General features: G+C 38.1%; 2 protein-coding genes and 3 long non-coding RNA genes across 15 annotated transcripts in view; 2 read left to right on the top strand and 3 right to left on the bottom strand.

The window, feature by feature from the left end:
- Positions 1–9,341, top strand: part of LOC100867097 (uncharacterized) — a 103,986-nt gene extending 94,645 nt beyond the window's left edge. For 4 of the 11 annotated variants that reach the window (XM_086907545.1, XM_086907544.1, XM_086907547.1 and 1 more), the window contains one exon: positions 1,704–9,341. In XM_086907545.1, the coding sequence (XP_086763671.1) occupies positions 1,704–1,995 (292 nt within the window). In that variant the 3' untranslated portion in view covers positions 1,996–9,341. The remainder of the gene's footprint in view (positions 1–1,703) is intronic. The other 7 variants (XR_015291902.1, XR_015291901.1, XR_015291900.1 and 4 more) reach the window with 7 other exon arrangements.
- A 3,630-nt stretch (positions 9,342–12,971) lies between these two features.
- The window catches only part of LOC100864608 (protein trachealess), a 114,420-nt gene continuing 100,669 nt past the window's right edge, over positions 12,972–26,722 (top strand). The window contains exon 1 of the mRNA XM_086907551.1: positions 12,972–13,759. Within this exon, the coding sequence (XP_086763677.1) occupies positions 13,443–13,759 (317 nt within the window). The 5' untranslated portion in view covers positions 12,972–13,442. The remainder of the gene's footprint in view (positions 13,760–26,722) is intronic.
- Positions 18,060–19,185, bottom strand: LOC147657718 (uncharacterized). Its single transcript, XR_015291920.1, has 2 exons — positions 18,743–19,185; positions 18,060–18,509 (listed from the first exon to the last, which is right to left on the bottom strand). It is a non-coding gene; the product is annotated as an uncharacterized LOC147657718 (long non-coding RNA).
- Positions 20,842–21,588, bottom strand: LOC147657719 (uncharacterized). Its single transcript, XR_015291924.1, has 2 exons — positions 21,386–21,588; positions 20,842–21,273 (listed from the first exon to the last, which is right to left on the bottom strand). It is a non-coding gene; the product is annotated as an uncharacterized LOC147657719 (long non-coding RNA).
- LOC147657720 (uncharacterized) lies at positions 21,721–23,302 on the bottom strand. Its single transcript, XR_015291923.1, has 3 exons — positions 22,527–23,302; positions 22,305–22,425; positions 21,721–22,144 (listed from the first exon to the last, which is right to left on the bottom strand). It is a non-coding gene; the product is annotated as an uncharacterized LOC147657720 (long non-coding RNA).

Below are 26,722 nucleotides of genomic sequence, written 5' to 3' on the forward strand. Positions count from 1 at the left end.
CCTTTCTTTTTTTTTTCTCTCAATTCGTGTAGATAATCGTTTAGAGGTGTTTCGAGTTCGTTAAAGACGAATGAAGTGATTTCGGTTTGTAGATCGAGTTTTTTAGTGCAGTAGAGAGAGTTAGAATCTTTGAATAAATTTAGGTTTTTATATACGATGATTGTTGAATTACGAATCTCGATAAACGAGAAAGTACTTTAGCGGGATAAACGGGTGTGTTCTTTTTCTTCTTCTTTTTTTTTTTTTTTTAATTTATTCAGACGTTTCAAGACTTTCGAGGGAATAAAGAACGATTTTCTCGGCACACATTTCATTTGCATAACGTCAAAATGAGCGGCAAAGAATGAAGGCGTCTATTTAGACGCGGGGACAAGAACTTGCTCGTTCATAGTTCTACTCTCATAACTGCGTCCACTCATTTGAATATAAGAAGTTAGATGTGAATGAACGCTTCTTTCCTGCCCTCTCGAAACCGCCGGTGAAGAACATTTGGTAAAATATTTGAATGGACGTTCACTAAATTTGGTTCGATATATATGGAAAATTAAATCCAAATTTTTAATTTTTCTTCGAAATTTATAAAAAATTTTTGTTTTTTAATAATTGGAATTTTTCAAATTTTCGTGGACAAAAGATTAAGATGGGAAAATTAAGATGAGAAAGAGAGAGCAGAGTTTTACTCGTTTTACTTTCTTCCCCTAACGCGAATTCGTTTCGTGATTCGTTTCAATCGCAATTACTCCGAATTCCTATCATCAGCCACCTTATTTAACTTTGTTTGAAGAATGCTTTTTTATAGTCGCATTTAATCACTGCACAGTGGCAAAGGTAATAGGTTTAGTTTTCGTGAGTATAGAATGTCGGGCATATTGCATCATAAAAAAAGTTGTAAAAGATCCCTTTCTCCAGTCGACCCGTATTTTTCTTTCCTTTTTTTCCCTGTTTCGATTCTAGAAACGTCTTTGCTTCCATTATTTTCCATTCCCTTTACTTTAAACGTTAATACCTTTTTTATTTGCTTCAAAAAAGCAAGCGAAAAAAAAAAAAAGAAAACCAAAAAGAACCAAGATTCCGATCCTTCTAATTTTTCGGTTTATCAAAGTGAAAAATTAAATTGTATCATTGCTACAAATGTGACGGTTACACCGAAAGTCGCTAAACGACAAAAGTTTATAGAGATGTATATCCGATTTGATTTACCCGAGAACTTATATTTCACTTGTTCCGTCCTGTTCTGACTTTCTCTCGTGGGACGCTGTAAATTAATTTGCTTGATTACAGGGACAACTCGAAGTCTCGTAGCTATCCGAACTTCCTCCTTACCTGCTACTTTAAAATTAATTTAATCTCGAAACTAATCCGAGTATCGTATAACCAACCACCTCTCAAATGGTTTACCACATGTGTAACCATTTTCACCACGATGAAATAATAATCAGAACCTCTCAAGAAAACTTTTTCAAAATTTTCTCTTTTCCAAAAATTCAATCCAAACATTTCAATTCCTGTCCACAAACAAGAGAAAAATTTCATGAAAAAGTTCAGATCCCCTATTATACCGTATCGTTCAACGATCCACCAATCCTGCCCTATCAAATCGAAGACTCGATCATTTTACAAAAAATCAAAATATTACGAACGAAACTTTCATCGATGCAAAGATATTTAAAAAAAAGAAAAAACTCGATCTTCCTTGTGTGCAGCAAGCGCAAGAAGGCCAGCGTCGCGGTGATGTCGAAGGAGGGTACGGAGCGTGTCGCTGCGATCGCGGCGAAAAGTGGCGCCACGGACGGCGGGGACCCAGACCACGATCCGGGGCTTTCCCACAGTTGGATCTCGCGTATTCTGAGAGCGGCGCTGCCCTTCCAGCTGGCCCTGGTCGCCCTCTTCTACGCAGCCAGCCTGCTCGAGCCTCATTGCTGCGAGGCGACCAACACTCTCAACCTCTCGCTCACCCCTCAACTGCGCTACGTAAGGGGCCCACCACCTGTCTGAACGTCGCGACGTCCGATCGTTTGTTGGAAAAGTTTTTTCACGCGGCGTCCGCGCTCCATGGGATCTCTCCACGGAGTACATCGTTCGAATCATCGTAGAAACCCTCAGTCACCGAGCACAGCTTGGCTCCCTTCCCAAATTACAAGTTGGTCATTACATTATTGCGTTTTCGTCGATATGATGTATAATCGAGTTGATATGGGTCGTTACAGAGTGTCGTTACGTTTGAGAGAGCGCAGAGTAAGTTTTGGAAAATTCGCGGTACAATTCGAGTATTCGAGTACGCTGTCAACGAGGTTGAGAGATTCGAATCGAGAATTCATTCGTTGGGATTGAATGATAAAAATGCGGATGTGTTCCGGTGTGTTCGAAAATGGTGAGATATTTATTAGATATTTCGAATATATCTTTAATATTTGTGTTCATACTTTTTTTTTTTTTTTTTTAAAGATGAAACTTAGATAGCTTCTTTTTTCCAATTAAGAATCGTCGATGGAGTAAAAGAATCGTTGACACATTCGATTCTCGATCTCACTGCGTTTTTTCTTACATTTTTACTTTTATCCTTTTGTACTGCCATAATTATTTCGAGTGTTCAATTTTCGAGTCAATTAATAACACGAAAGCTCAAACTTATAAGAAGAAAGAAACTATAATCTCGTATAATTTATAAAATATAAAACAATGTCAAATTAGTTTCTTTCAGAGATGCAACGAATCGCGCTCGAGCGGGAAAATCTGAGCTCGTTTGAAATTGTGATATATAAATTGAAAAAAAGAAAAAGTAAGTAGAATAAACGTATAATAATCAGTGACTGAGGTAATGACGTTAGACAATGAGTGTTAGGTCAAAAATGGAAAAAAAGAAAAAAAATGATAAATAAGGGAGAATTTTTTTTATACGAATTTTTTAGCAAGATGAATTATTTAAAAATCGTACGAATCGTGTATGAGAACGAGAGGTAAGTATAGTTTCGTATACCTGCTCTTAGCCGAAGTGCGAAATCGAGAATGAATGAGAGTTGAAGAGCCACGCAGACGACAATCTTTGAATCGTATTGAATGTAAAAAGACGAATCGAAACCTCTTAGCATAATTTGCAAATTCTAGAAGAACGAAGAAAATTGATGAAATATAAATAAGCTATATATATACATATATATGAACGATTAAGAAAGATAAGGTTGACAGATATTTATAAAAAGAAAAACTTTATCTTCTATTTTCAACAGAATTTGCAACAGAGTCAATTATGATGACGACAAACGAAATGAATTTTTAACTCGCATAATCGAGTACGAGGTTTTTTAAAAAAAAAACTGACCGGTGAGTCGGTGGCGCTTTTTGTTATATAGTATAAATATTTATTTATATATATATATATGTTGCAAATTATATATATATACCATATACATATTATTGTTTGTAATTTAATGTCGATCGAGAAAGAAGGTATTTTATAACGTTGTATGGAGGATTGAAAAATGAAGAGGAAGCAACGTTCTTTACATGAACGCTTCCGTAGGATGACTGTCATGCATGTTAAATGACAGTAATATCATCGTTTTATTGTTTTCAACAATTTTTGTTTTTTTTTTCTTTTTAGTTTGTTTTTATATATAAAGGATGACTGCTTCTAAGAGAGCAGTTGGTAGCATTGGCTAAAGAATGCTACCTGTGGAGAAACTTCCTTTGCTAAAATTCTCGAAGATTTATCTTAATTAATAATTAACACTTGCATAATATAGGGAAGATAAAGAAGAGAAAAGAGAATTTCTCTTTAAAGATTTCAAAGTTTATCAATGTCAAACGAGTGTCAACGAATAAGATTGATATTCGAACTCACGGCACTCAGAATTATAGCAAACGAATTTTCTTCGCGTATATCTTCGGATTCTCTTTTTGATCGTTCTAATAAAAAAGGAAAAAAAAAAAAAAGAAGAAGTAGAAGGCCTAAAATGTCTTCGATTCCACTCGAAGAAAGTGAATCGACAAAAAGAGATCTGAATTGTTGTAAACACAGGTTTCTGGAATTCTAATGAAACTAACTAGATTAACCAGGTCCTGTGATAATTTCATTAAAATACCAGCGATACGCGCAGTTACCAGACGGTACTGGCGTGAAAAATATAAAATTATCTTGCTTCTTCGAAGAACATCCCATATATCAAAGAACAAGATCATTTTCTTCGAAGTTCCATAGAACTTGGCGGTTCTATCCGCAAATTTTATCATCGATCATCGATCGATACATCCACGAAAATTCACAAGGGTATCGAATAATAACAATGGCAGAGTTTGATAAAAAAAAAAAAATTTCCATATCCTATCCACTGATCGTGGACGGAAGGAAAACACGTTGAAAGGATTGAAAAGAATAGAAACACGCCCTTGAATGAACATGACTCGCTTGATATTGCGATCATGCGGTTGAACTTGGAGCAAAAATGATGCATGCTCGAGAAGATGAATGGGAAAGAAGAAGTGAAATTAGTAAGAGACAATGATGATAAATGATAAATGTGTGATAAGAAGGTGAATAGTTCTCAAGATGGAGGATGACTTTAAGAAAGAATGTACTGATAAATATAAATACCGCAAATGGGACTTTAGGAATGATGTTGCTTCTTCAATTGAGAACGTTGTCTTATTGGATTTTTATTACGATTTGAAGGTGATTTACTCGATTCTAACGAAATGATATGATTAAGGAAACAGGAATAGGTGGGTTTTTATATTAATATATGCTTCTAATTATCGCTTGAAGGATTTTTTTTTCACTTATGCGATGAATAGATCGTCTCGATACAATTGAAATTCGGACGTTTAGTTCGGGCGTTTCTTTGCGTGTACGCGACGTTTCATTTTAATCGAGTCGAAGAATAGCATAGAAGCGAATGAATGCGAAAACAATGATAATCAAGGAAATGTGCACTTTTCAATTTTCAACAGTTTAACGTAGGATTAAAGATCTCGATCCGCATTCAAATTTGCGATTGAAAATGAAACATCGGGTACACGAGCTTGTATAAAATTTGTACCCAAGGTTTTTATATTATTATCATTGATACTTGCAGAATATTAAACGCTGTGATTATCTCGATGGTTTTCCAAGCGAATTGATCTTCTTGATAAGAGGTAGTAAGTTTCGTCGCGCGATCTTCATTTCGATCGATTTCAGAATCGAAAACTTGCGCGTGACAGGGAGTAATAGATAGCGAAAAAGAATAATAACTTCGGGAAGAAAAGAAAAGAGAAGAGAAGAAAAGAAAAAAAGATTCGAATTTTATTTTTATACATCGTAGAGATAATGATTATTTGATAATAAAAACGGGGGAAATATTTCACACAAGGATAGAAATTTAGACGACAATTTTTTTTACAAATTGTACACAATTTACAATTACGAACAATTACAACGCGACGATTCGTTTTTTCACCGACTGAATATTTTTCGAGCTCAAAGGGAATTTTTTCTGCATTTTATCTTTTCTACGCAGTTTTTTTTTTTCCAAAAGCACAGTTTTTATATTTCATTCGATTCATTAAAACTCGAAAACTAGATTATAATCAAATAGAAAAAAAAAACGCAATTTTTAATGTAAATAGCGCGTGTGTAAAATGAAAAAGATTCGCATTTTAAAATCGAGCGATATCTCTTTTTTCTATAAAAGAAAATTGAAAAAAAAAAAGAAATATATACATATACATATATACATATTATATAATTATTAATTTTCGTGAACAGAAACGAAATTATATTTTGTGAGATATTTTGCAAAGGGGAAAGGGATCGTAGTCTATAGAAAGTCTCAATTTCAGCTTGGTTAGAATTATACATAATACGAATTAATCTTGCGCTTCGATGTGGATCGTGGCGGTCGTTCGATTTTCCAATAAGCGACGCAATAAAAAATCAAACACATATTACATATTATAATCAAATTAATTATAATCAATCCTGTGTATACATTTTTTAATCTTAAAACGCGTTACTCGTTGGAAAACAGGGCGACCGCTTAAAAAAAAAAAAAGACAAAAAAGAAACATAGAATGAACTAGAGGATAGAAACGAACGATTCAGTAGAATATTCGTAATAAATTTTGAGAGAAATTCTGCAGAATTCGACGCTTACAATATAAGCGTGCACGCGTTTATAAACGAGCGCGTTGACGAGTGTTAGTGGCACTTTTGTCAAGATGATTTGTAGCGAAGCGAGCGAGAAGATATAAGATATAGAAAGGAGATTCCTTGAAAAGGAACAAGTTTGCGAATCTCTCGTAGACTTGGATTTTTTTTTTTTTTTTTTTTCTATTTCCATCACGTGGCTAACAAGAACTCGGGGCGTTGTCAAACGTTCTCTCTGCGTTCAAGTTTGAGCAAAAGTGAGGAAATGATTAGATGTTGGGATTAGAATTCGACTTGAATTCGAAGTAGAATTGTATTCATAGGCATGCTACGTTATAAGATAAAGGGAGATGTATTTTAATAAGAGAAGAAAGGAAAAGAAAGAAAAGGAAGACGATGATGGAGTCGAAGTGGATCGAGGTATAATTCTTCCAATGTTTCAAAGAATGTACCACAACAAGAGATCCACACAACACGAGATGCAAAGAGATATCTTACAATCAGTAAGAAGGAAAGGTGGAAAAGTAAAGGAAGAGATGAAAGAAAGAAATGAATGGTTGGATCGAGGTACAATTTTTCCAATGTTTCGAGGAATGTACCATAAGGGATCCAAAATATAAGAAAGATATTTTGATAAGAAGAAACGAGAGGACAAAAAAGAGTTGCAGTAAATGTAGTGGATCGAGTTATATAGTTCTTCCAAGGAATGTCCTATATACGATCCACAGGATTCGAAAGGCTGTACTTACGTGTCCATAACGGCGACGACAAATGGTGACGACACACGTGTACACAGAGACAATGGCAATTATCCATTCAAACACACACACACACACACACACACATGCATACACATAGAGCTTAACAGGAGCAGATTGTATTCTTTCTTGCATACCTGATTTTTTATTAAACAGATTTCCCCCCGTGGAATCGGGTGAAACTTTTCATTGAGATCTGGCGAGATAACGACACCCCGAGGGGTAGTTTTATGTCGAAGAGAAAAGTTTAAGAGGCGACAACAGAACAATTTTCGTCGGTCGAGAAGAAATGTAATTCGTCACAATTCTTGCTGAGAATTAATTGCTTTGGAACGTTTCATTTGCAGGAAAATTCACGCTTGAAATTCTCCGATCTAAAGGACACTTTTCGAAGAGAATTATTATTTCGGAATAATCGATTTTTAAATTTGAAACACAATTTTATAGAAATGATTTCTAAAAAAAAAAAAGAAAACTATAGCAATAAATATTCTAAGAAGATGAAAATCGGTCTGCTTTCGCGATCATAGTGCTAGAACATTATCACGCACTTTATTAGAGGATCCGTCTCATATTGTACTATTTAAAAAAAAAATTGAATATCTCTCTTCTTTTTTTTAATATTACATCGTGAGACGTTCCACGATTTCAAATCCTCGTTCGTCGAATTTACGTTTTACATTCAACGTCGAGAGTTTATACATTCGTCGACATTGAATGAAAATTGAATGAAAAAAAAAAAAACTGGACTCGACGAACACGAGGCCTGCCTCACACCTGCCTATTTTATCTATGATAATGTGTATAAAGTACCTGACAAATCAAAATATTACTTATATATATATATATAATAAATAATACGTAATACGAGAAGAATTCTCCTTCTCCTCCATTTCATTCGCATTGTCACTTGCATCACGAGACAAAAAGGGGGAAAAAAAGGGAAAAAAAAAAAAAGAAAAAAAAAGATATGAAAAATGATCGTGTCGTGCTTTGTACAGCTTGATTTGTCGCGAAATGTATTCACCTTTGCGTTGCTGTAGCGGCTACTTAGATTATACGTTGCATGCGGTTTTACTTTTAAAATTATGATATATGGGCAATACGTGAAAATATTGCTGTATATTGGGGATAAAAATTTAAAAAAAAAAAAAAAAAAACAAAAAAATTTAATTACACGATTTAATTGCAGAATCGAATTCACGATTCATCTGCAAATTGTATTATGATAATCGATATTTTTACAGCGGTCCGCAGTTTCTGTTTCTTATTATTATCGTATTCGAAATTTTTTGATTCGAAGATGGACGATATATTTTTTTTTTTTTCTTTGCAAAAATTTTCTCTTCTTATTAGATTATATTTTGGTAATCGTGATGATGGAAAATTTGAAAAAAAGAGAAACGGCGGACTATTTTGCGGCAAAGTTATCGAATACTTTCGAGAGTACGATGCCTGTTTGTATTGCGTCTTAAAAATACAAACACATTAAACCTCCATGAACCGTATTTTTTTTTTATATATATATAAATATATATTTATATATATATATATTTATATTAAGTATTAGAAATGATCAGTATGATTTTTATTTTCTGTCCATTATTAGTATTCTTTTATATTTCGTTTTAAAATGATAATTATTATCGATCTTTTACAATATTATGTCACAAATGATGATTTAGTTCATGGAGGATTGAACTTTTGTATTGATTAATCTTGTAAGATTTATTTTGAATTTCTCGAACGCGCGAATTCAAATATCGCGTAATTCCTTATGTTAATATTTAAATTTGGCGCCGTAATGTCAGGCATAAAGTTATTGCATGGCCATGATCATTGTATCCTTCGATCAATATTTTATTCCACTTTTTGCCATTCTTTTTTTTACAAAAAAAAAAAAAAAAAAAAAAAAGAATAAAATTATCGATTTTTTGGAGATTTAATTTCTATAAGTTTTGTCGATTACAGCGCCGAATCGATTATTTGACCATAAAAAAACACGTTCGTTAAAATAACAGTATTTTTTTTTCTTTTTATTTTATTTTTCAATGAAACAGTATATATTCTTCAGATTTTTAAAATTAGACGAATAAATTTCGATAATATCGAAGTTTAATTTCAATTTTGAAATTTTATCGAACAAACGTGTTTTTTTAATGGTATTATTGTTTCTTATTTCTTTTTTTTTTTTTTTTTTTGCTAGATATACGTATCGTTAATTTTATTTGCTCAGATTTGTGCGATTTTGCCATTCACACCATATACACCCCTCTCATTTCAAATGTACACCCTATTCATATGAAAATTTCACGTCATTCAATATCATTATTCACACGCATCATGTTGCGTTTAACATGTTATATACTTATATCCGAACAATATCAATATTTTCTACGATTACGGAGTATTCTAGTGTATTTTGGCACCATGGAGAAATAAATTACAGTTTTGGACGATATCGAGTATTTTCACTCGACCATATTTCCAATTTCCTATCTCAACACCCTATACTTTTCAATCTCTCTCGAATTCGTAAAAGCAACAAAAATTCAAAGGATTCATACGCTCAATAATATTTCCAATCGTGCAAAATTCTTCTTACATCCTACGATATTTTCAACTTTTAAAATTTCAAAGTTTCTCTCGAATACGTAAAAAGAAATGAAAAATTCAAGGAGCTCGCATAATATTTCCAATCCCAATAAGATTCCAAACTTTTTTCAATCGCATTAAAAATCGAAACGAAAGAAAATCCTTCTTAAATCTTTCTCTTAAGGGGAAAAAAAGGAGAAAAATTCGAAAAGCTGTCCGCAAAAGAATCAGCAGAATCGCGATAGAATATTTCGAAACGGGCGATGCACGTGTGCAGTGGTAAAAGTAACGGTGGAGAAAGCGCAATGCTAAGTGTATCCGCAATAATGATCCGCTGGCGATTGATACAGAGGTAGAGGATGATTGCGGTGTACCCGGGGCCGATTGTTGGCGGCGTTAGTGAAGTCGGTACCAAGGTAGGGATATTAGAGGTTAAAGGGCGCGGCCGCTATGTTATTACGACTCACACCTGTACCCACCAGGTAGGCAACCACGGCCGAAACTTTTCTCCGGGAATCTACCTTTAATGGTTCCAGGATATCGTAAGTCGTAGCTGTAAATAAATTATTGCTGCGACCGCGGCGGTCTTTAATCGGACGTGCATAGATATTGCCCTTTAATCATGGCGACGAGTAACGCCGTTTGCAATTTCGGAACGGGATTACGGCATTAAACCGTTTCTACGACGTTTCAACTACGAGGAATATCGAGTCGGAAGAGGAGTCGGTTTATCGATTGGATAGATTCTTTAACCGATAATCCGTGAACTCTGTCGAAGAAAGACTAAAATTTGCGACATAACAGCGTACTCGAATCGCGTTGTGATCGCGTTGCAAAAATCTAATAGAATATTGCTCTCTCACTTGTTTAAATAAAAAATTGAAATTTCTTTTCTTCCTAAGACGTTCTTATCAGAGAGAGAAATTAGGTTTCGGGAAACTTGAAAAGTACGCAGGACTTTCTTAATTCTTATCGTAAAGAAGTAAAACGTTTTAATTGAGGGGAGCAGTGTACATCTCGAGAGGGTTAAACTTCTAAAACGTTCTATTTCGCCATTGAAAAACGTACTTACCCCCGATGTCGAGCGTTCACGGCATTGCCAGGTTTACAGTTGACGTCTCTAATTCGTAATTTACGGGTTGGGAGCGGGTGTCAAGGTGAGAGTGGCGCCAGTTTAACAGGGGCAAATGAGCGGAGACAAGAAGTATTATTTTTTACGGGGGACGAGCCCTCGAGCGAGGAAATGGCCTGTGTCGCGTTCCTCTATGACTCCTACGGGCTTCTTTTTCTCTCCGTCGTCCCCTTCTCGCCCTTCCTTCCTTCCTTCTCACGCCGCCCAAAAGGGTTGAGACTGGCCGAGCTGTAAATTACCAAGAGGGCATTTTGATTAAATTTTTTATTGTAGCAGCCTGGTTACAACCCGAGAGCCCCCGATGCGGACCGTCGGCCGATTTAACCCTCCCCTGCTTTTATTTTCCATCCGCGTATCTGAATCCCTGATTAGAAGTAATAATTCGAGCGCGGATCGTGAAAATGAAAAGGTAAAAAGGGAGGATGAATGTTCGAGAACGATGAAAATTTTCGTTTTCGAGCGATAGAAATAAAGGAACGTGTACAAGTGTTGCTTCACGATTAAATAAATTCGTCGATAATAAAATACAGTTAGGATAAAAGCACAGGTGTGTGTGTATATATATATATAACTTTGAATAATTCTTGAAGGATAACTCGATTCTACTCACGATCCTGTTAAGGATCAAACGAATTGTCAAGACTGTCGAAGAAACGATATATTTCTGACACTTTGGGGTAGTAGGATAGAATTATGAGGACGTGCCTTGCCTCACATATTTTATATATTGTTCCCCTACGCTTCCAAACGCTACAATATTTATCCCACTCTGTTGTGAATTGCACGTGTTACGGAAGCGTTAAACCCGAGTAATTCCTTTTAAGAAAATAGGAAATTTTTCATCCTCTGTTGACCCTGGTCCGGTCAACTCTCTCTCTCGCTGATCAACCCTCGACACGAAAGAAACGAATGTCGAGAGGATAAAGGCCGACTCGTGTGTGTGTGGCGTACGAGCCGGTCGAGCAGTTGATAACAGAAATTCCACGGCACATCCCCCGGTCGTTTGCGAAATGTCCATCGAGGGATGGCCGCGGGAGTGAATCGGCTCAACAAGTGTTACGTCAGAACGGGCTTGCGTCTACGGTTCGGTCGATTCGCGAGGGTGTCGACGTGCCTTCTCGCTCCGCGCCTCGTAATCGGAGGCGGTACCTCGCGGATTTTCCTTCAACCCCTCGCGATGCATCCTTTCGTCTGATTTCAAATCCCATTTGGAATTGTGAAATGTAAAACATTTAGTAGAAGATAAATTGGGGAAGATATATAATGAGTTTCGAAGAAATTTTTGGAATTTTTTTAACGATGAAAACGCGAAAACGAAGGCGATAGATGTACGATTTCTTTGTCGCATTTTCTGCTACGAAAAATAAGAAAAAGGCGAGGAAGCATCTAAAAGTATAGAACGAAGAACGAGCGCCTCGTATGGTCGGACAATAAGACGAAGATAATTCGATAATGAATACAATAATGGCGCGGAATAGTATCCACCGATGGATCATTACCGTTGGAATGCGATAGAACGCTATACGCGGCGAGTGAAAGGGCGAATTTCCGTAAAAAGTTTCGCCTCGTTTATATCGGAGAAACTTTTTGTCAACCTATTATACTTATCCTTTCTTGTACAAAACATTATGCAATTTTATAATCCAACAATACTTTCAACAATACTCTTTTCACTTCCCTCGTCGTTTTTACAACGAATAATACTCGAATCGAATCATCTTTTACATCGTGAAGAGAAGCGAGTTCACCCCAAACGCACAATTGGCAAAAAAATTCGCTACCAAAAATTCCATCACTGTCGCAACCCTAAAAATCGTCTGCCGAACGAACCCTCTGCCAGAGTCCCCCACGGACAGCTCTCCTTCCCTTCTCTATTCGACCAGCCATTGGGATGATCATCCACGTTCGCGGTAGCATCTAGTCGGAATCGAGGACGGTATCCGGGTGCAAACTCGACCTGCGGCGGAGGACACGGTATCGACTTTGGTGGTGGTGGTGGTGGTGGCGGCGGCGGTGGTAGAGGTGGCAGCTGGCGTGGAGAGCGGGGCCGGTGAGCGCGAGGAGGGAGAGGAGAGGGCTGGGCAGCGCGGTGGAGAGCGGGTCGCGCGGGGGGCGAGGCACGGAGGCGGTAGGTGTCACGTGGGCGCGAGCAGGCCCCGCCTCCGCGAAGTGGCTCGAGGTACGGCGCGTCATTCATGGCCGAGCTAAAGGCTGCGCCACTCTCCGGGTCCGTCCAGCTGCAGCGGCTCGCGAGAGGAAGCCACGGAGGGAACACCTGTCTCCCCCGCGTAACCGTGAACATCCGGCGAGGAGCGCGCCGCCGACGACGACGACGCGGAACGTGACCAGGGAGAGAGCGCCGCGCTACCACCGCAACGCGATTCAACGTCCGCGTCCTCCTCGCGCGAGTGGATCGCGAGAGTGTCCGGTGAGCCGTGTTCCGGGGCCGGTGGCAGGCTCGCGGAGAGGCCGCCGGCTCGCGTCGTGCACTCGGGCCGAATCATGTGTCCACAGTGTGTCAAGTGATCGTCGATTTCTTTTACTCGTCCTTGTTATTCGGCGGTTTCGAGAGTTCATCGAGGTGGAGGTTATCGTAGGGGAAGCTTCGGCTTAGCAAGGCTGCCATTGGGTGGTGTATGATATTGCACAGGGGAAGCTGTTAAGGTTGGGTGGTGGAGAGGCCGAGGGGAGAACGGAAAGAGACCGGAAGTGTGATTGGATCGTGGTGTGTGAGTTGTACATTGTTGGTTCGGGGGATCATCGAGGTGAAGGTGTGAGATCAAGGTGTTTCAACGGAGGGACAAGATCGACGTTCGTTGTGGAGGGCTGGCTAATGCACCGCGGCGGCGGTGTCGCCGGGAGCGGTGCTGGTGGAGCCGCTGGTATCGGTGGTGGATCGGGCGCAAGTGGCGCGTTACCCTCGACGAGTCACCGCGGCCTCGAACTGGAACATCCGTCGGCGATGCCCGGTGCACCGGGTTTCCATTGGGGGGCTATGCTCGCCGGCCACCATGCGGCCGCCGCGGCGAGCATGATGCAGCCACCCCTGTCCGCGGCTGCTGAGTACACCCCCGCCCCGGCACACCATGGGCCCACGCATCCCGCCATGCCCATGGATCTTCACGTACATCAGGGATTCCCTTACTACAGGTTCGTTTCCCTTCTCCTCCGCCCTCGTTCCTCCTTTGTGAAAAGCTCTTCTTATTCTATGGAGGGAGGGGGAGGGGGAAGGGGTTCTAGCTAATTCCTCTTTCTCTTTCTCTCCGATTATTCGTTTAGCGATCCATCCCTTCTCTCCTTTCTTTCTCTTCACCTTTCGAAAGGTGCATCATCGATGCTTTACGATCGAAGAGTTCCTTCTTTCTATATTCGATGCACCGAGGAAGAGTGGACAGGTAGACAGTGTCAGCCTTCGAAATTTACCCTGTAAATATTTCTCTGCCAAACGAATACTTCCATGTTTACCCATTTCGAGCAAACACGTTGCTTAAATACCCGGGACTGTCCCTTACAGTTCCTATTAGACGAAACGATCGAGTTCGTTGACGTTTCACTGATAGCTACGGGCCTCGAGTCTTTCACGTTCTACCTCGCGATTCCCTTGATCCTTTTTTTTCAAAACCAGCCAAGCTATTAGGCATTCACTTGGAACGTTGCTATGTTATTTCCTCTTATCGTTCATCGCGTAATTAAGCCATTCGGAAAATATCAGAAGTATATGATTACGGTTCGATGATTCTATTTATTATTATTTATTAAACACGAATTCGAAAAAAAGTTTTTGAAACTTTTACGATCAATCAACTAACTCGTTCTCCGTAATACGCACACTTTCGAATCTTCGACCAAAAATTTTACCCAAATTTTAATAATATTCCACGATCGAAAATTTAAACTGCTACTATTATTTTGAAACTCGTTCAAAAAATCCACAACTATCGATCATAATCGCGCAAAAATATCGGCGCGAATAATTAGACGCGTTTGTTACCCCCTTCACGTGCGCGCAATAAATAATTCCCGAAGATCGGCAAACGTTACGGAACTGAATAATTTATGAGGCAGGATACAATAATTAAATGACCAATAGTTGGTTATGTAGTTCGATGCGTAACCATCCTCCTATCTCTGTTCAACCCCCTCTCACCCCCGTGTAACGAAACATAGAGCGCATAAAGTGACTCCTCGTTCGGTTCCAGCATGATTACGGGAAATAATATGTCGCTTGTTCGTGCGAAATTACGGGAAACATGCGAGCCAATCTGTGTCTAAGGGTTTTATTTCGCGGTTCCGTTGTATACGCATACTCCCTAGGCCGAGCATGCTCGACACGTAGGGAGTTTTAATGTAATTTGGCACGCGGCGGCCGAATATAGCCTGCACGAACGAGCTTGCTGGCAGAAATGACGGAAACACCGAGATTTCATCGGGCCCTTTTTTATTTTTTTTTTTTTTCTCGTCCCTTTCTTCCTTTTGGCTCATTTGTTTTCGCTTGGGTCGAGTTTTCACGCTGGTTAGGGAACGATTAAACTAATAGCACGCTTTTAGGACGCGGTTTTACGATTACCACGAGATGGAATTTGACGCTCGTTGACACGGGCGTAATTTGTCGGGGTGATCGGAGAGATTGCGATAGAAATAGCTCTAGAATTGTCTCTCAGTCTCAGTCTTATTATTCAGAGATTTTTTTTAAGAAATATGGTATTTTATATAAAATTCGGAATAACGTGTAGATATTTCGAGTATTAAGATAAAATGATAGAGTAATGAAATCAAGAGATTTTATTTTAGGAGAATTGGAAATGGAAATTTTCGTTTCATTGTATTACAGTTTCATTTCCATTTATAATCTTAATAAATATATGAATCATTCGAACTAAAGAAACGTTTAATTTGAAATTCGTTTTAAATTGAATTCCGTTCGATTAAATTAAATTCCAATATAACGAAATATTAAAACATGGTAAATACTAAAAATATCTTTCTTTTAAAAAAAAAAAAATCTCGAGCTCGTAATTTACGCATAACGTACCGACACGTGGATCGTTCAAGGAAGTAGAAAAAGTCTATGGTCATTCGTGAAACGTGCGTGAAGTTTTGAAATTTTTGGGATCTGCGGCTATAAATGTCATAACTGGTTCGCGCTGATAACACAACGCTCGCGGCGAAACCAGTTCGCTATACATTCGTGTCTCTCTCGTATAATATTTATAAAGCCGATTTCTTTCCACGGTGTGTATGTATAACCGGGTTGTGCCGCGCGTTAATAAACTTCAGCCACGGACAAGTTTATCTCGTGCTAAGCGATTCTATCGACTCGAATGTTTATCGTGACTCGCGTCGCGTATACGTACTATACGTGTGAGGATTCAATTAGTTATGACAACTTTGGATTCGAAGCGCGGACGTGAGTGGAAATGGAGCAAAGGAAGATTGCTCCGTGTATTTTCTGATTGTGTCTTTTGATGGTAGTTTGCTATGTTTAATCTTTTCACGCCTTGGTTATGTCTCTGATAATGTATAAAAACGTTTTATGTTACGATTTTAATAATTTAGTAATAAAATAATGAAAAGAAGTTAGAAGAAAGATTAAAAGCATGTATGAGAAATGAAAACATTTCTATTGCGAATAACAATTGTGAATACATCATTTTCTTTCGTCGTTTCCAAACAAATATTCCTATTTTTAATAGAATGATTGATACAAGCAATTTTGTTTGCAATTACAGTATTATGCATACGAAAAATGTATATAGTTATGCATAACGAAAAAGAGATAGTCAAATATTCACATAGAAGAAATCACTTTATATCGTAGTAAGTTAATTGCTTGACGAATACATTTTGAGGTTAGAATGACGTCATATCGTCAATAAGTATAATTAACTTTCAAATAATCTAATAAATTTAATCGTAGAAAAAAATAGATATCCGAACATGAAATCTGAATAAAAATCTTACCTCAAACTTTTCGAATTTTTCGAATTCTACAGTCGATATCCAACATGTCCATACAACAAGTTCAACAACTACAGTATTCACAATGCAATTTCAACACATTATAAACAAAAGAACTTCGATCGCGAAATATTCTATGACTCAACCCAAGTTTCATTTTTTCCATTTTTAATAAACACTTATACGAATGCCAGAATCGAAACGAACAATTTTCTAAATTGAAACGAAACACACGCGAACGATATCGAGATTTACCGATTCTTGTTCAGTGGCGGCAATTACATTTTTCGATGCGTTTGCGCACATGCGCGCGCACACACGACGACGACTCTGCGTCGCGCAACCTACAATATTATTTCACATGGGACGCGTGTTCCGTAATTTACGCGGTTCGATATACGATTCCGTATAATTGACAAGACGATCGATGGATCCGATGCAGAGATCTAATCGAGATAACCGCCTCGATACGATCTTTTTTTTCTTCTTTTGTCCTTCTTCTCGTTCTTCTGCTTCTCCTCCCGGTTTCTGCCCCTTCGCTTTTCGAGGAAGCCTTTCGAAAAGCGACCACGGTTATTCTTTGTTAATCGTCGCGATGGCGTGGCGGTGAGCGTACACTCGTTCATCGGTTCCACTCGTGTACTATAATTATTCACACTCCATAATGCAGTATACGGCGATACGTAATCCCGGACAGGACTTGAAAAGGAAGTATACGAACCGTTCGTGTAATTATACACTCGCCGTGGCTTAATCTTCTAGCAAATTGTATTAAGATTTTTTACAAATTTTCACACGTTGCGCCGTAAATCTATTCGATGGTAGAATGGGATACGTGTACGGTAAATGGGCTTCGTTCGTTTTCAATAGAAATTCTCGATTAATCGTTTCTGTACATCATTTGTCTTCTCATGTTTTCATTCTCATGTTTTCCGTTTTTCTCGTCCTTTTTCTTCTTCTTCTTCTTCTTCTGTTTATTCTTTTATTTAACAAAAGGAAATGTTTATATAATTTCAAGTATCAAAATAATTGAATAATATGATGCGAATAACTAAATATAAGCGGAAAAAATGATTACGATTGTTTTTTGTTTATAAAGTTATGAATTTAAATTTCAATGTTCTCTATTGATTAATAAAAATAAAAAAAAAGCTTCGATCTTTTAATAACAAGAAAATGATATTATTCTTAGAAATCACAATTAAAATTCTAACGTTTAATACTAATGTTTAGTTCCAGACAAAAAATATGTATAAGACCGTTTAATTATAGGAAAACTATTTATTATATCCAATTCTCCTTTGTTTTATCTCTCTATCCAATCTCTATAATATAGGTGCTATATACCTATCCACATAAATTGAATAACTCTGAAAATAGCCGTCCTTCAGGATTATCTTTAAAACAAACTTTAAACTTCCTTTTCAAGCAGTTTTCAGAAATAAAATCTAAATTATAAATTTGCGATTCTAAATTTAATCATTCTGCAGAATTCTTTCCGGAACAACTTTATTTTGAAACGATTCAGCGACAAATAGATACAATAGTTGTTCTCTAAATTACATAAACTTTAAATCATATAATTCAAGTTTTGAGCCTTATTGCATATCAACTATGTCACGAAAAACTGTCCTTTCATTTATTTCCATTCACCCAGATTTCCTGAACCAATTAATTAAGATCGGCGTGATAAGCTGACAAAACTGATCGTTTGTGACACGTTTATAACAACAGCGAGCGAAGGCAAGAAGCGGTATACGCAAGAAACTTATTATAATCCATGGCTCGTCCAAGTTATTAGCATTCCGCTATCAATTATCCAGCAGCCCAGGCGCTCGAAATAACGAGCGTGGCTCCTTTCTCCTCCGTTCTCTGACCACCATGCTTCTCCTTTTTTTTCATCGATGCAACGATCATGTTGTTTAATCTCTCGAAACGGATGCTAACAAAAAAAAGAAAGAAAAAATAACTACAAAATATTTATTATCAAATACCAATACGTTCAAAAAAACGAAACTTCGTCAAATCGAAAACTTTGAAAATTTTTCAAACAACTCATCTTCAAAAAATTCAGACACGAATTTACCTTGTACAAATGAACTCTATATATAACAGCCGAGAACGAACGATTGCTAAATCCACGGTGGAACAATCCCTAAAACACGTCTATTTCACCTGATTCGAGGTAAAGCGTCTTCAGGGAACTCGGACAACATTTGCCTTTTCCGTTGTGTACTCCTCGGCCCGATGTTTGACGGATAGATTGAAGTGGTGCTCCAAGTATAATGTCACAGAAGTTGCCCGGTGAAAAGAAGCCTCGTACGAGACGTACGAGAACGAGAGTACGAGAGGTGGACGAGATGTGTTGACCTAGCGGTGCGTCGAGCACCACTTGTTGCCGTGTCGTCGCTCGAGTACTTCTGTCAGTATACTCGAAGCTGCCGCTACTCAAGACGGCCTCGAACCTTTATTGACAGATGCAATCGTCCGGTATTTGCATTAGATTAAACAGTTCCGATAATCGTTGCTGCTCGTCCTAATTGGATTTATCGTGTCCCGTGTACGCACGCGTACAGTATCACTGTTTGGAGCACAGCTGGCCAAATGATTGGAATCATCTGAAATTTGAATTGGATAAAAGCCCCGTTACAATGATTTATCGTTTTGACTGATTGATTCGTCGAGAATCGAGGAAAAATTTTGCAATCTTTTGCAAAACTCTCGATAGAGATTGTTGAAAACTTTTTTTTTAAAAATGTCTAAAAATTTAGAAAGCTCTTGGAATGTTTGAATATTGAAATCTTCGAATGTTTGCGTGTTTAAATCTTCGAATATTCCTACATTTAAATATTTAAGTTTTAAATATTTGAAAACTTGAATATACCTGAATTTTTTCCTTTTCTTTCGAGCGTTCGAATAAATGAATTATCACACGAGTTACGCACCTTTGAATTGAAAGTGAACGCGATCAGTAGAGTATTAGTAAGTACGCTAACAGACGGTACTCTAGGTAGACACCTCGTTTAGACACTTCAGGTTATTTAACATGTTGCGAGTGAGAAATAGTGCGATTAAGTATCAGAAGGAGTATTATTATAGTCCATTCGAGATCGTTAATCATCGTTCTAGTTGTGCTGGTGGTAAGATGTAAGTAGGTCAAGATATGATGAAGTTCGTTAAAGTTAATTGTAATATCCTAATGTAGAGCCCTTTAAGACGGTGCTATAATCTTTAATAATCTAGCACAATGTGAAAATTCTTCTTTACAAAATTTACGAAAAATAATGCTCTATCATAGAATACTTCCTCTGTTTATTTTTAAAATTACTCAATTCAACGAAACTTATACGCGTCGAAAATTATTGATATTAAAGCATACTTGCCTCTTTTCTACGTTCTCGAGGATTTAAGAATACATCTAAAGTTACACTCGTCCGACACTTCATTGTCGTAGAAACATGTAACGCTACTGACCGACTTGACAGGTTACTTTCCACTGAAAACTCCAGTAGACCGGATTTCTTTGATCTTATCGATAATGATGTTACTCAGAAGCGTGGCCGGATGTCGAAATGTGCCGCGGCTGTAACGTAAGCTGTACATTTTAAATAAATTCGATTAAGCAACGAGAAAAACAATTGTGACTCGTGCTTCATTCTATATAATATCGTAATTGCTTTAACGAGTAATTGAAAAGATATTTTTCGAGAGAAGATATTCTGATAAATGTTAAGTATTCGATACTAAATATTATAATAAATAAATGAATATAATTTTAAAGATCTTTAACAAAAATTATAAAATTTTCTTCTAAAAACCGGTATAATTATCGATATAAATTTTATTTAATAAAACGCTTAATTGTCATATCGTGATTCCGCGAAATCGTTCGTTAACCGTTTTCACGAAATTTGTCGAAAAGCTACGCGAGCGAGAACCGGTTACACACGTGCCGACAGTGGCAAAATGATAAATACGAAGGATTTAATCAGTATTATAAATCACGCGTGTGCACGCGTGATATTGAATCCGCAATAAGAGGGAATGACCGCAAAACCATCGTCGCTTTGTTCGAATGAAAATTAATCGCTCTGTTCGTCTTTTGCATCTTATACGAACAGCGATATTTATTAAATTAATAAAGTTACCAATTTAAAAAAATCTTAATCTAAATTGTATGGTAAAATAATTATTAATATCTTTTCAATATAAAATGTAGAAAATTATTAATGAAAAATTGAAAATAACAAATAGCGGAAATAACGTAGGATTAATTGCTACGTGATTAAAATTATTTTAATTTTATCATCTAATCGAGTATACTCGAGGAATATATCATGAGCGTACGATGTGTTTAATTATTAAATGCAAATTAAGATAGGAAATGTAAATTGTAATCCGACGTATATAATTCCAACATCAATCGCGCCTTAGTATTGTCAACCGAGTCTGGCCGACTTAAATTGCAGTTGTGTATATACGGGTCTTCTGACAGTTTGTCTGGAGATTGACGGACAAACCAGAGATGGTTTGGTTTAATATCTTTGCGATGCATCATCGAGCTTGAAGTTCTTTCTTGATACGTATAAGAAACTTAACGGTAAGGTGCCGTTAATTAATGTTCGTCTCACGAAGCGATGATACGTTCGTTTTACGATCCTTAAGATCTCTACTATGTTACTTTTTAACTGTCCTTTTTATGGTATCTAAAATTTTTAAAATAACACATTATATTAATCGAAATCGACACACGATAGAAAATATAATATAATAATAAGATAATATAAGAATAATAAAAGATAATAAAGGAATAATTACTGTCTGAATTTCGAATTCCTCGTTCCTTATTACCCTGTCGAAGCATCGTGGCAATTAAAAATCATTTTTCAGTTAAAAAATTTTTCCACCTTCTCGCCTATCAAACGCATCAACGATTTCTAATTTTCAATCGTCGCTGCATACCGTCGCAACCAGTTGAAAGAAACTGGTGCACGATTATCAGTGGCACGACGACACACATGGAGTGTGTGCGCGCGGGAGAGACACGGTCGCACAGGCATTGAGAGCGTTATTGAATGATGGCTCGTCCAACTGCTAATGGGGCCGGACGCTCGCGCGACACACCGTCCAGAGAAAGAGAAAAAGAATCATACCGTGGAAAAAGAGCGGACGAACGAGCGTAGTCTGGTGCGCGAGAGAAAGGGAGAAGGGACGAGGAAAAAAGGGGTTGTCTCGTAAGAAGCGCGCGTCTCTTGTGCCGTTGTTGCTGTTGCACCGATGCACAACCGATGGATGCATTCTTCCGCCGTTCCCCGAACCATTGCACGGTGGAGGAGAACCGAACAGACTCGGACCTGGCCTCGCCTGGACCTCAGACTTCTCCTCGCCTCCTCCTCTTTCCTTCCCGCGTGTGTCGAACGATAGCTCGCGAGACTTCGAAGGCGTAGCCAGGCTGGCTGCTGACCAACCGATAAATAAAATAACTCGGTTGCGTTTTTATCGAGTCGATGCTTCGTCCCTCTTGCCATCTTCCTTCTGTTCCTCCATCTCTCTTTCGAGCATGCGTGCACGTTTTGGCTATAACACAATTTCTGCGTCATGAATGTGTGTTGTGAATTAAATTGCGTTAATGGCATAATTTAATCTTTTGCGATTACGATATTCAGAGTTTAGTTCGAGGTGTAATTTTAATTTCAATTCTCTGGGCCGAGAGAACTATTAAATGCAAATTACTTACGATATGTTTTAATGCGTGGCTTCCGAGTATGAAAGATGTCCAACAGAAATTATGTCCCGAAGCGACGTTTCGCCAGCAGTCGAATGATATGTACCGATATTTAAGCCTGAGAGGCGGATACCTAAAATTCACGACATATATTTCTTATACAATATTACAGTGGTAAATAATTACAAACGCTCGTTTGTAAGTAAATAATTAATACAACAATTGCAAACCTACCCTTTCTTTTCTCCAAATTTTTGATTTCATTTCTATTCCTTCTTTCAATCCCATACTGCTTCTTTCCATTCTACACCAACTTCTTCACACCTCATCCCCTATCCTTTTTACCCTTTTCCAATCTCCTCCTCCAATATCCACCTTCTATACCATTCTCTTCTTTTTCTTTCACACACCCTTCACTCCATCTCTCCAACCAATTTCCCTTTTCCACTCTCTCCACCCTAACCGCCGATACACCCCGCCGGTTCGTTCCTCTCGGAGTGGTTGCTACGTTGGGCAGCCCGGTAGTTGGAAGCGCGAACTTTTTTCTCAGCTATCGGGCCGGTGGATCGCGCTGCGATGCTGGACTGCAATCAGAATTGATTATAGCCTGCCGAAACTGCGCCGCGGCCCGCCGCGTTCATATTATACAACTCGCCCGCGGCCCAACCCCGTCTCTCGCTCGCTCCAACGCCTCGATCGACTCGCTCTCTCTCTCTCTCTCTCTCTCTTTCTCTCGAGTCAAGATCATTCGAGGAGGGCCCGGTGTCTCCCTCCTCCCCTCCTTGATCCCTCGATATGCAAGCTGTCCCGTGCCCGACGTCACTGACCCACTCGTGCCGTGCCTCCTCAGGGATCCTCGTCCTTTGTCGGACCGGCTAACCGCCCCTGTCCGCTTCCTTTTTCCCGAACGGTTCGACGCCACGCTACTCGAAATACTCGATCTCGTTTCTTGAGGAATTTAAATAAGAAATGGGAAATTTGAAGAAATTTGGTGGTTGCCAGTGAGGTACCTGCAAATAAAAATTGGTGTATAAATGTGAGATGATTTGAATGTTTTATATTTTTGAGAAAATTCATTTGAAGTGTAGATTGTTTGGAGTGAAAATTGTGAAAATTTTCTAAATTTTTGATCATCCAATAGAGGAGAAAGAATCTCTAGACAATCTTGAGACAAGTAATATTCTGCAGCATCGGTAACGTTAATTAATAGGTCGTACGTCAGTGAAACCGAAGGGTGTGCACCGTAGAAGTGATTTAATATCCGCTTTAATTAGTTTGAAAAACGCCCATTGAGAAAAAGAGAGGTCTACGCCTTGCACGCTACTTTCCTACGTTTTTTTTCGATCCACTTTCAAGGCCATTCGTGGTTTAAAGTTCATCGTTCAGTTAATCGTATGTATCAAAAGTAGAAACGTTTTGAAACATAAAATCCAAACCGTTATAAATAATAATAACAAATTTTAATAATTGCGCGTCATGTCCAATATCACACATTAGATCTTTTTTCTGGATTTCGAAGAATTCACGTTTCGCTTTCCTTCGATTCGAGGCAATCTTGTTGTTTTCTAAAACGTTCGTGAAAAGAACTTCCAAGAAACTGGATTGTTCGAGGCTACCGGTATTCCACGGCTGGTTATATGTAACGCAGAGACAAGAAAGCGTATCTGTAACCGAATAGCCCTCCCCTCTCTCTTTTTTTTTTTAACAACGACTAAATTCTCGGTAGAATTCCAATAGCAATTCAGTGGTGATCGCAACCGTGGAGATATTTCTCATAAATCGAGAACTATATCTTCGGACGAAGTCAAGGTCCGACAACGTGGAATGCAATAATGCGCCGCGTATTTCACAAACGATCAGATATTAAGTTTGAGCCACAAAGTACCATATTTGTCGTTATTTGCTGGAAAGCAGTAAAAGTGGTTGTTGTGTGCATGCGTTCAAGGAAACAAGTGCGTATTTTAATGGCACGGTAAAGCAACTGTCCCTGCTCTTCGTTACAACGTTCATCGAGTCCTTGTTTTTATAATCCGCGTTAAATGTCGTCGAGAACATTTGACATAAGTCACTCGGCTCGAGCGAGATCGCATCTTTATTTCGAAATTCACCTACTTTCGTTATTATTACCGAGCCATTCCTTTGATACTGTACGCAAAAATTCTCCGTGAAGGAATTCAGATACCAATGATTTTCTTTAAGAGAGTATCTTCGGTTTCGTTTTAGATATTATTTAATATATCGATTTTCATCCACGTTTATCACTCGTGTTTCAAAAGCAAATACATCGCTTATTTGAAAACGTCATCCGAAGCGTAGAACTCTACTGCTACTTTTTTTTCTTCTTTTTATCACATGGAAGAACATCGAATAATATGTATCGACTATAATGAAACCTATCGAAGCGTGAAATGTGAGTTTTTATCAAACTTTCGCGGTGTGCTTCGCGGAGTTTGGATCAATACTTTTTTTCTGGTCCCATTACGTCAACCTTATTATAGCTTATGCAACGATAGAAAATCGTAGCCCCGATATTGCGTAGTTGGTCGTTAGTAGAAAGTTATATCCATTTATGTGATATGAGGATCACGAGATACTCGAATGTTTTGTAGTCATAAGAATGACGGTGATTTTCGCGATAGAATCGATCCTCGTTTGCTTTTTCCATGCATATCATATTCGCTCTTATATTTATCTATTAAACAGAATAGAATTATCAGCGTTACCTTAAATATTTTGTTTCAATAAATATTCCATTCTGCAGCTTTATCATCGTCTTCGCGAAGTTGAAGAACTTGTCAATTTCATATCTTTAATCGAGAACATTCAATTTCCAGTTCCACTGAAAAAGAAGGAAAAATATTTTTAAAATCAAGAGAGCGATACTCGAAGTTTCATCACACGTGATAGAACACAATCGATTTTACTTTATCGTGATTAAATAATCGATTGTACTCACAATGTACGGACAATACGAAGGAATATTTGGCGAGATTTTATCGAGGCAATTTTCACGTTCGTCTGCCTATAAATCGCGAGAGCCGGGCTTTAAGACTCGTTTAATTCTTACACCCTGTTGAAAGTTAATAGGAAGCGACGAAGAAAGCGTGTAAGTGGCCGATGGGTGTTGGCAGAACGTAGCTGGGCGCGTTTCTAGGGTCGGGGAAGGGCGTAAGAAAAAAATGTTTCTACAACCCCTCGACAGTTCTCGGCTGACTCCCTAAAGTCTTCGAAGCGTAACTTAGCATACTTTATTTGATTTTTTGTATTGGATAATAGTCCCAGGTAATAGGGTGGCTACGAACCAAGCTGAAGAAATGGCAGGGTTGTCGGGCAAATTTTCACGCTTCTCCCACTACTGTTGCATTAACAAATTTACATTTTTTAAATGGAAGGGTCGCGTTCTCTCTCTCTCGGGGTGATAACTTGCGGCCCATTTGTTCCTAGGAGAAATGAAACCGCCGGGGACGTTGCATCTTAATAAAGAATGTACGGGCATTTTGCTTGCTAAATTGCGAGATTTAGATCGAAATTTTTCATTCGAGAACCAAGTAGGTAAAGAGTTTTATAAAAAAAAAAAAAAAAAAAGAAAAAGAAACTTATATATCAATTAATTTCATTATTTTTCAACTTTTAATTTTGTAAAATACCGAATTATATTTTACTATACATTTACCATAATTACTACACAATTTCTTAATAAATTGATTACCCACATAATCGATTCTCATCCTGGATAATTACGAAAATGAAAAATTGTAATAAGAAGTTAAATATCTGAGAGAACAAGTTTCTCTTAAGAAGGAAATAAACGATTCCGTTCAAAGTACAACGAATGACAATTTGCTTCACGATCCATTTTCTTTTCTTACCTTGAAGGGTCTCCAGCAAACGAGATCTCGTTTCTTCGAGACGGTTCTCTTCATAATTTGTCCGCCGTTCCTCGTCCAGCTCCTTAATGTCCGCGCATTATCTCGCTATCATATTAACCTTTTCGTTTAAAGTACATATTGGGCTACCACGCGTCCATTAGCATTACATGAAACCGTGACGATAAGATCGGCAGCCCTATTCTATGCGGACGGCAATACATTTATACGGACAATCGACGTCCAGTTACGCTGGCCTCCAAACACGGCCTCATTACCTAATGATTGACTGACTAACTGGTAGCGAGCCCAAGTTAATCGATCTGGAAATGTAAGATGGAGGGCAGTGTTAAAAAGTTAAATCATACGGTATATTCTTCGTAATTATTTGCAATTCAACCGAATATCGAGGAAATTATACGTAGACGAATCAGCAGAGGGTTTCATTGTGTTACACGTTGTTACCTTTTTGTCTTCTTCCATCTGGTTTTATTGGGCACAGTCATTTCTGAATACAAGGTACACATTATCGTGATTGTTACAGTTTATGAATAAATCGCTCTT

Source organism: Apis florea, unplaced genomic scaffold (genome assembly GCF_048593485.1).
Source record: "Apis florea isolate Af1SG1 unplaced genomic scaffold, ASM4859348v1 contig_2897_pilon, whole genome shotgun sequence".
Classification (NCBI taxonomy): Eukaryota; Metazoa; Arthropoda; class Insecta; order Hymenoptera; family Apidae; genus Apis; species Apis florea.